Raw genomic sequence first — 11,051 nt, 5'->3', positions numbered from 1 at the left:
TTAGGGATGATATGGGAAGAAAGCAGTAAACCTTATTGAACACATGATTTAAGTGTTCACTTGTTCATCCGCTCTAAAAGTAAGAGAGAATGGCTACGTTTTAATGGTCCATTTCGGGAAGGCGTCACGCAAGAGAATGATCCATACAGAATAGAAAAAATTATATCTATATAGCTCTTTATATTAAGCATCCAAACGGAATGAACGTTTCGATTTGTATAAGAACTCCCGGCGAGGACTGTGGCAGAAAATGTATAAAATTGGGTGCTCGGAATCGACGGGAAAATATTATTCTCACAAAGCTTTAGGTTTTAATGGTAATTTAATCACACTCCAACAGAAATTTTATCAGTGCAGTGTGATTCTTATAGAGATCTATGCAACGGATGATGACATTAACTTTACTGAAGTAAACTTTAATAAACCATTCGTTACACCAATACAACCAGTATAAAAATAATGATAAAGTTAATAATATTCTTGTATTGATGATATTCAGAGCTCGGTGTTAACAAACCCAGCACGTGTACAGATTCTATTTTAAAATGGAAGATTATGTTTTATTCATGGCCAGTTACCAGATATTTGGGGACATAGTATAAATTTAGGCGTAATCAGGAGCGGCATTAATTACAACTACCGTTATGTCACATTAGCGAAAAATAAGACAAATCGTGTCCATTGTCTTTTAAGACTAAGATATTTCACGTATATTTTTCCGGAGGAACTAAATTTAGAGCAGCATTTTGCATTATTGTCACAAAACGTTATTTTCATTCGATGGAAACTATAATATAATTGATCCATTCGATATCGAACCTGTGCTTCTTTAACCAAAATTAAAATATACGTTTTCAATTAACCGTGACATATTTGTTCAATTAATCAATAAATTACTGATTATTATTTATACCAGAGACCATGTTTTACCACAGATATTGCAACGTTTAGTGGTCTTAACATATTTTTATCTTACATTGTCTATTAACCGGTAGAAATCGGTCACAGAAACAACGTGCACGTTTTGTTAATTACATGGCGCGTCTCTTGACACATCATAGTATTCTATAAACAAAAGCTATACTAGATAATTACATTCTGGTTTGTCTAGTCCCCCTGGTGCAAAAAAATTTAACTTGACACGTAAATATATTCTGCAATTCTCTGACACAATAACAACTTAATTGATAAGTGGCCTTCAAGCTGAAGGCGTGTTATCACGTTCCATTATATATTCTATAACAACACGTTTTTAATATTCATAGATGTGACAGCAACTTACCTCGATTCTCTATGGTATAACCATTCTCTAATAACCCCGGTGTAAATTAATCATTGTATGGGTTTTAATTAGCAAAGTCAATTATGTTTATTTGAATTATATATGCTAAATGTCGAAAAAAACATCTGTTATGAATTAAAATTTTGTATTTACGTATCTACGTATGAACGCATGCAAGCAATGATTTCCTTTGAGAGTTTTTAGCCAGGACTCTGATGTTGATGATTTCTTGTATTACTTTCCGAAAACGTTTGCATGATATAGGAAGAGGAAAAAACACAACTTGTTTATGGTATTCTACCCTGTCGTTGATTTAAGCAAATTAATTTATAACTTCAATGTGATCAGGGTCTCCCGGTTTTTTTCTTTTCATTCTTGTTTGCATACACAAGATACCTTAATGAAAGAACGGATTAAGAAAATATACATTTCTGTTCATGAATAACGACCCTTCCGTAAAAACACATATGTACGTTATTCGATAGAATAAAATACGATATATAGCAAACTGAGGGAAAACGGATCCTTGATATAAAAAAAAACCCACCTTCGACAAATCGAGGACAAAATGTAAAACAAAATATGGTTTACATGGAGACACCAAAGAGGAAAAAAAGACACTGAGAACAGATCTTTTTTCAGCAATAATTTCCTGCCTTACGGACAACACACGTTAATCGAAGTCAAATTTAAGAAACTGTATATTGAATATATGGATCATGTAATATCTTAAATTGATTATAACGGCGCGAATGGTCTTTGAAATGAAAAAAAAATATACATGCGGTTTTATTTTACATACATCTAGCTGCTTCAAATTTTATCTCAGGTTGGAGCAAATGTGTTTTTGATTAGCAGTTCGAAGCTCGGACAAAACTAAACGGAAACACTTATATGTCAGCATAATCATAATCCAAACTCCTATTCAATGAAACCAGGACAAAATATCAACAAAAGAAAGATTTACATGAACACACATGAGTAATGTTCATGTTCCCAATTGAGGACCAACAGTTTACATTCTAGCATCAAACACACCCAACGTAATACTGCACAAGAGAATAGAATAAAATCCAAATAAAATCCTGATCATTTCCATCAACCTGAAACCCTGTGTCATAAGTTTGTGTGTCAGTTGCCGACATATTGCACGGAAATCATGACACTGACAACAAACCCTAGAATATCAAAATCAACTGCGGAATATGGCTTCATTCTGTCTTTCATTTCTGTTTTATCACTTCCGTCGTCAATGTCTATGGATTTTCCACACATGGCGTATGTGTTCATATAGAAAAGCAAAACACACCCATCATCTACGATTCTGGTAAAGAGTTGCTAGATCCATTGCTATGATGCTTCCAAACACAACACAAATAACGATAATACCTACAGCACCTATACTGGCTGAGGATGTCCTCTCGTCCCAGGCACTGTTAAGAGTACGAAGGTAATGGGATGTGGCTTTCTTTGAAACTCTAAGAGAGTTTTTTATTTTGTTCATCATCGCTAACAGCTGCTCACGAGAAGGAGGATCTGAAGTCGGCAATGTTTTACAACAGGAACAGTTTAGTAAACCTTTTTTACCGTCAACTGCTGCAGTAGTGGTTGATGAAACGTTTCTCGCAGAAGTGACGTCTGGGTGGAAAGACGTAGATGGGAAGGTTTCTGTTGTCATCGTCTGAGTTAACGTCTCTGAAAGAAGACAGTCAAATTGTTGAAAGAGATATTGCTTTTCAAGAAATTGCTCTTGCTTTGTTCAATGATGCGACATGACATAGAATAGAAACCATCTCTGTTGGAAACGCCGTTGTAAAGCTTCCTTTCCAAAGGCAAGAATGATATTTATCACGCGGTAAAATATAACAGTAGAATGAAATTTTTCAAGGGAAACCCATTATGCTTTACTACAGTATAAACTTTCAAAGGACATCAGTTTCAAATAAATGGTACGTAAAACTATGGATGGAATCGATTAATTGTATTATAACCCTATTTGCGAATGAACACAATCCTGCACGTCAAATGTTTGTCGATAAACCACAAAAATCAAATGAAGACCAAAGGTTTGTGTATGCAAACCATCAAGAAAATACCAACATGGCAACATAACCGTAATCGAAACTCAAATTCACTAAAACTAGGGCAAAACATGAACGGAGACTCAATGAGAATAAGACCAGGTATTCCGGAAAGCATTACAAAAAAACACTCGCTAAAGCTCGTGTTTTGTAACTTTTGATAAATAACTTACTCGAGTGAAATAAATGCCATGAACAGCAACATCTCGTTGAGTGTTCTCTCTATATAAAACCTTAATATTTACAATGAACTCTGTGGGCGACTTGAATAAGAGGTACAAAAGGAAAGGGCGAATATCACTTTGCAATGAGTTAGATACAGAATTACCAAATATTGGATTAAACTGATATTATACGTCTGTTTTGTCCCTAGACAGATCCTTATGGTAAATGTATGGCCAAAAATAAAAACATAATATATGAAAAATTCCATAAATACCTGTTGTTGAACCATCTGTATCTGTTGTCGAAGAGTATAACTGGGAAAAAAGGAAACAGATATATGATAATTTCGTTGATAAATCATCAATTTTCATCATCCAAACACAAACATGATTTTGCGAAATGTACATACATGTACAACAGAATTTTAAATCTAATATTTCACCACTTGCAGAGTAGGAAATAAATTTCTAGCGAAAAGCATCCATTGATTAATCCAGCAGCTGTATGATATTATACCACAGGTGCTGTAACACTTTAAATATCGTGTTTTGATTGAATGACAGGGTGAACTTTTACCGAAGGAGTGTTAATGTCCTTGTTTTCTTTACAGATAACAAATTCATTTCTAGTTACAATTCACGAAAAGTCATGATATTTTTTAAATTGCCAGTTTTGTATTCTAATTTGTGATATTTCACTAAAGGTAACATAACGCCCCAACTGTTGATATGTAAATGTAAATCATACTTCAGAATAGATTAGTTTTTTTTAAATGGTAGGAGCATTTCACGAAAACTCGTTGTTGTTACAGAAGATTTTTCTTTAACTGTCGTTCATGCTCGTGTTTTATTTAGTTTTTAACTTTTGAAAAATACTTCAAGTGAGTTGTATAACCTCTTTTTACCTTGCGAAGCCAGTTGTTAGGCACTGACAACACAAAAACTGGGTCACTAACGTTATATAAGCAGATGTTAGTAGATATAATGAAGCATTTTATTAATACATACATATATATATACAAATCGTCACATTTTTGCAATATCACAACTTTAAGAGGATAAAAAGAAACCAAGATGAATAATATATTGATCAGAAAGAGTTCTCTTTACCTGTGGTTCGTTTAAAGTCACATTTCCAAGACCAATTGTTAATGCTGTCATCGATATTTCCTGTTCGCATATCACGTGGCCACCAAATGGAGACGTATGATGAATTTCTACGACGCCGGAATGTAATCTCTTTAACCATGCTGTCGAGTAAACAGAGTTTTGTATTTCTTTCCAGTTGTTAAATTGGCTGCTAAACTTGGCTAAATCGAATGTAAGAGTATGAACCGTTTCCATCACTAGTGCCAAGGCACAGTTCTTGAATCCCGGTGGAATGTAAACAGCATATTCACTGACATACTGGGAAATTGGAGTTGGGAAGAACATCGCAGGATCACCATTGGGGACTGCAACAGGAAAATGAGCAACGAGGACTGGTACATCCGATCGTACGTGAATTCTTTGACACGTTAAATTATACAAGAAGGTTTGAGAATCTGGAATGTGCTGATAAACAGTTGACCCACATCCAAATATTGAAACGTTAGCGCCATCATCTGCTGTACCAATTTTTACATACTCGCGTTCAAACTCAGTCACCCTCCTTCGAACGATAATATAATCAGTCCCCCATGCCGCTATAGGGGGTACGATATCCGCTAAGTGATCACGATTGTAACCATTCTGTACCCTAGTGAACACGCAACCAGATAAAACGGAAAAACGTTTTCCATTTGTTGACAGAATCTTTACGCCACTTAAATCAGACATTGATTGGATTTGAAAAGTCTGTGATTTTTCTAGGGTCATTGAAATGACCTCACCAGGGCTATAGTTCGTTCCAATAAATACATCAGAAGGGACGAAATATCCAGGAAACGTTACTTCAATTAGTGTGTTGTCCTCGGTAGCTGTAATGGCAAATTGGCAAATTCGATCTATATCACAGTATGTAATAATAAAATATTCTGTACCAAGTTGTGTAGCGTTCCTAGCAAAGAACATATCGCCACTGTTTAAAGCTGCTGAAAGTCCGATCACAATAAGATCAGTATCATTCGACCGGATGAGAATACTTTTAGCACTTTTGCCTGTTCCATCTATTTCGAAGTTTGTAGTGGTCACTTTCGTTACAGAGACGTTTTTCGCTTCCACTAGTTGGTGCCTCGTTGTGAATGTTGGCACGCCAGGAGCAGATATTTCCACCAATACCACATTGTCTGATGGATTGACGAGATTTACATACAACTCCACATCTCTACCATCGTTCTTTGAAAAAACTATTGTTGTATCCATGGTGACACCTACAGAAAAAAATGAGAAAAACCTATTTATCATTATATATGAGAAATTATTCTGTTTCTTTTCATTTTTAAAAGTTTCCAAAATTTAAATCACTTATCTTACAAACGTCATGCTGAATTCGACCATTGTATTAAGATTTGCTACGATAAAAACAGGTGATGCATCTGGGGAAACGATGATGTTTTATCAGTGTCTTTCCGAAGGTGTTAAAAACTATTTTGCTTGTCATATTAAGCTACAAAACGTTTGGCCGAAAAAAATCTCCGAAAAGATAGATTATGAATAACACAAAAACATGAGCGATTAACGAACAGATATTGCTCATATACAACTAGATTATGTCACTCACCGTAACACAAGCAACCACACAGTAAAGTTAATATCCTCAGTCGCATTTCCATCGTCAGTCAAGTTCTCTGTTAAAAAAATCAATAAAATAATACCCAAACCAAACTGGAAATATATATATATATATATTCTGTTAATGTCATATTAAATTTGATATAGACCAACCCAATTCTTGAGGACACTCTGCTGAAAATATAAAGGATTTGATATCCCTTCATACACCATCAAAATTCTTCAAAAAAAATCATGTATAGAAAATGACAAATCAAAACATGTTGGAAAGGTTGTTTTTATTGATAGTTAAATTTTCACGGTTTACAAAAAGCCTCAGGAAACATGAGGTATGTGGGCCTTTAACGTTCATCTGACTATGTAAGACCTGTAAATGATTAAAGAGCAACAGTGGTAGTATGAAAAACTATAAAGGATTCAAACTATTCTACAGTTCAGCAGTTGCGATAATGAAAACAATACAGATCAGTCCATTTCATCCACATTCCCAAACCCTTTTTTTTCATCGGAGAAACTGGAGGGGTTAAATGTGTGTTTTTCGAGATGGCGATAATGGCGGCCATATTGAATATTGAACCGACCCACAAAATACACGAAGCACCCTCGCAAGGTCATTCATGGCAAGTTTCAGATCAATCACAAGTGTGAAACTTAAGTTTAAACTATGTATGTTCAAGTCAACCATAATTGCGCAATCATGCTACAAATTGGTCTCCGTTGCTGTTTTGACGAGGCCTAAAATAAAAAAACATTTTGTTGGCTTCCTTTCCTTAACATCCCTACCAATTTTTAGCTAAACCCCCAAAAACCAATTTGGAAAGTTACAACTTATTTACACCGGTGGAACTGGAGAAAAAGTTTAATGTGTTTAAATACGATGGATATAGGTCATCCTGACCAAAGGTATAACGAATAGATAAATCTTTGAGGCACTTTGTCCAGGAATTTTTCCCCATATTCTATTACTGTATATGTACAGTTAAACACAAATCATCAAAATAGTAACACCATATCTATATCGTTGAAAAAAAAAGAATATGGTATCGGCCGATGTATGGTGCTTTTTTCTGAAAACGTACATGTATATTACAAATTAATGTCTTGCAATCGTTAAGTTATATATACAATCAATGTAATATTGTCAGGGCAATTAATTATAAGAAAATGAAATATACTTACTCCTCTAAGCCTCTGGACGGTCTTTAACAGACCAGAATTAAAAGGATAACACACTAGTGATGGTAACTGTTGTGAGACTTTACTCTCTTGTTATTATATTTTAAATTGTTTACCGCAAACAATTACCCAATGGTAACTTAAAACGAAAAATCAATAGTGTTAAAGGCACCACTTATTGCTCAGCTCCACACCTTTTATCATCTGTGTCTACGTCCTAGGCACTATGTGCTGTGTCGGTGTTTTACAAGGATAACCATGCATAACGTTACAATTACTGATAGGCTCTTTGTTTTTATGTTGATTGTCTCGTCATTTAATGGGGAAAGAGTTCCACAGTTTGGTATGGTAATTGGTAAGATAAAGGACAAATATTTTCTCAATCAACACATGTTCTGGAGACAAGAACTCAACTTCCAATGGTGCGCCAGCCAAAACATCGGATGCGATAACTCATGTGTAGATTCAATGTGTAGTTACATAGCTGTGAACAGCAAGATAGTCTACCATGGATGCTTATGAAATATTTCATTTCATAATATTTTATTGTCTTGATATTGGTGTCAAATGGAACTGGGCAAAAGGCAGAGCCTATGAAAGCCCTCTCCATACAACTTAAACAAGTACACAGACGCATCAATCAAAATTTAAGATATTAAATAATAATGATAGCATTCCAGGAAAAGAATTTAGAATATAGATTCAGTTGAATAATTATCTAACATAAATGTTAGGCAAGCATTATCATCATTTAAATTATAGTGTTAAAGAATAGTAAGATTAGATAGGTAATATAATTATATATAACAAGATGGAGTCAAAGTTTGTCAATTTATCACGGCACAGGCTGCAGGTTCAAACAGTCCATATATCCACAATCCTGAGCCGAGTCCGTAAAAATTGATAGGCGGACCAAGCTTAAGATAACAAATTCAAATTAAAAATAGAAAAAAAATGTAAATATAAGAATACTAAGGCTAAAAAAGGCGACCGGTATCAGTTATGAATCTCTGAACCAAATCAAGAATAGACTTATTTATATTTGCATCAAGTGTATGAGATCCTTTAAGAAATGTATCAGTGGTAAGAGGTATAGAATCACTAAGAGTAGAAAGAGAATTAAGGAGGAGTTGTCTTTGGATAGTAAAGAAGGGACAATGGAAAAAGAAGTGAGTAGGATCTTCAACTGGGTGGCCACAAGTACAGGCAGGGTTGTCATTAAGGTGGGAATTAAATAAGTCAAAATTTAGATTACTTGCAGAGTTTCTTAGTTGACACAAGATTATGTTTGCCTTTCTATTACCGTAACATTTAAAAGTATCAGTGCATTGTAAAAGAGGATTGATAACAGGCTGTGACAAAAATGTTTTTTTTATTGCATAAATGGATGTCAATGAGGGAAACAGACAGGATGGGTCGTTCCATTCAGTCATGAGTTTTGGAAAGAAACTAGTGCTATATTGACGAGTTCTTGCAAGTGGCACATCAAACAACCTATTGTGTCGAAGAGGATAATGAACAGTATTAATGTTGATAAAAGGCTGGATAGAATCAGTTACATGAGGAGGGCATCTGTTATTTAAAATAGTTTTAAAAAATGGATATTTTGATGTAGGTTTAGCTAATGGTATTAATCTAGACTCATTATAAAGGATAGCATGACAGGTGCCACGTCTCAAACCAGTGATAATGTGTATTGCCTCTAATTGAACTGATTCTAAGATGTTGCATTCCCTTTCTGTGCAGTTAGACCAAACAATTTCAGCATATTCTAAAATAGGACGAATAAATGTAATATATATTAGTTCAAGTGACTTTCTGTCAATTTTGTACTTTAACATTCTAAGAATATTTATTCGTTTATAAGCTTTCTCATACATAAAGCTTATGTGATTGGACCGATTAGCATGACTGTTAAAAATTAGACCCAGGTGCTTATGACAGGTAACATTTTTGATAACTGAGTTATTAAAATACAGATTTGGATGCAACATTTCAGAATCTATTCGCCTAGAAAAAAGAAGGGATTCAGTCTTATCCGGATTAAAAATCATACCCCACCTATTGGCTCATCTAGAAATTTTTTTGGAGATCATCATTTAATAAATCAGCCGCATCTTGCCTGTTACCCTCAGTTAAGCCATATAAAGATGTGTCATCAGCAAATAATTTCACATTAGATAGTAAATCATCACCAATATCATTAATATATAATAAGAACAGATAAGGACCCCAGCCTGTAATGTTTTCCAGTTGGACTTGTACCCATCTAGGATCACTCTCTGTTTCCTGTCAGATAAATAAGATGAAAACCACTTTAACATGTTATTACTAATACCATATTTTTTTCAATTTGTAAATTAATCCATCATGCCAAACTCTATCAAACGCTTTGCTAATATCACAAAATATCATTCTTGCTTCTTTACCTTTATCCAAATGTTTAATAATTTCATCATATATAATTAAAAGTTGATTAACAGTAGAATCTTTTGGTAAGAAACCTGATTGGTTTTGTAACGTAGGACGAGCGTCGAGTAGTTACCAGGGAGAAGAAAACAATGCAAATATTCAATTAACAATTTATTTACAACGCAAACGAAACACACACACACTCATTCACCCGGTTTCACACAAATACTGAAATACACTACAAAGTTCCAATATGCAGACGATCACAGTCACTGGTCCCACAGAGGAAACGTCTACAAACACTGGTTTCCACAGAGGAAAACTCGTCTAGGAATACGCAGTTCCAAACAATATAGTATGTCACTCTTTCCAGAACCCAACAGCGGCGACTCTCTAGTTGCAACGCTTGCGACCTGTCCTGGTGTTCCACATAGTTGGCTGACCTAACTGTACCAAGGTCCTGGTGCCGTCACTTAATAGTGAACGAGATGCACATAGCTCGTGATGTCCTCAAGGTCTGTCCTGGCGTTCTAGTGAGTTGGCTGACCTTACTGTCAAAAGGTCCTGGTGCCGTCACTTACTAGTAACTGACCCTGGCTGAGGTACTTCTAAAGCTGAGGTTGTGACCGTCATATTGAGCACAGTCTGTAATCTGTCATGAATTCCCACTCACCTGGTCACCCCACAAGATACGGTGGCCCGACAGGAACGACGAAAACACCGTACATACACAAACAATAAATATATACATACGACGTGACAGGTTTCTTGAGATAATATTGTATCTTGAAAGATAGTTATACAAATATTTGAAAACAATTTTCTCAAGGATTTTACTGAAGATTGGAGTAACAGAGATTGGCCTATAGTTTGAGGGGTCACTTTTTCCTTCTTTCCCTTTATATACAGGTGTTACATGGGCATTTTTGCAGGAGGTAGGAAGTACACTTGCAGAGATAGATTTATTAAATATGATAGAGAGAGGTTTAACAAGGGATTGAGAAACTTCTTTTATGAATTAGGGAGGGATGGCATCAGGGCCTGCAGGTTTGTTAGTATTTGGAAGCTGAAGTTGGTCAATAATGTCCTGTTCATTTATGTCGATAGAAGAGAAGTTAATAATTGGTGGGGGATAGTCAGGCGGTAAATCATCAGCATCCTTGTCTGTCGCTGAAATAGATGTGCAGTAATCATTGAAAGACTCAGCTTTATCTAGAGGATGAA

At 35.1% G+C, this 11,051-nt stretch overlaps 1 protein-coding gene across 1 annotated transcript; it reads right to left on the bottom strand.

Annotated features, from left to right (window-relative positions):
* Window positions 1-2,594: 2,594 nt before the first annotated feature.
* LOC132555068 (uncharacterized) lies at window positions 2,595-10,460 on the bottom strand. Its single transcript, XM_060219409.1, has 4 exons — window positions 10,409-10,460; window positions 4,638-5,878; window positions 3,803-3,842; window positions 2,595-2,977 (listed from the first exon to the last, which is right to left on the bottom strand). The coding sequence occupies exons 1-4, from the start codon at window positions 10,458-10,460 to the stop codon at window positions 2,595-2,597; spliced, it is 1,716 nt and encodes a 571-aa protein (XP_060075392.1).
* Between the last annotated feature and the right edge of the window lie 591 nt (window positions 10,461-11,051).

This window comes from Ylistrum balloti, unplaced genomic scaffold (genome assembly GCF_031769215.1).
Source record: "Ylistrum balloti isolate Yb309-2 unplaced genomic scaffold, AGI_CSIRO_Ybal_v1 Utg370452, whole genome shotgun sequence".
In the NCBI taxonomy this organism is placed as follows: Eukaryota; Metazoa; Mollusca; class Bivalvia; order Pectinida; family Pectinidae; genus Ylistrum; species Ylistrum balloti.
This window is presented reverse-complemented; position numbering and strand designations above follow the sequence as displayed.

Coding starts and splice junctions, on each gene's coding strand:
- LOC132555068 (XM_060219409.1), bottom strand. CDS start 10,460: ATGACGGTCACAACCTCAGCTTTAGAAGTACCTCAGCCAGGGTCAGTT. Junction 5,879..10,408: donor TCAGCCAGGGTCAGTTACTA/GTAAGTGACGGC, acceptor TTTTTTCTGTAG/GTGTCACCATGGATACAACA. Junction 2,978..3,802: donor TACAGATGGTTCAACAACAG/GTATTTATGGAA, acceptor GTCTTCTTTCAG/AGACGTTAACTCAGACGATG.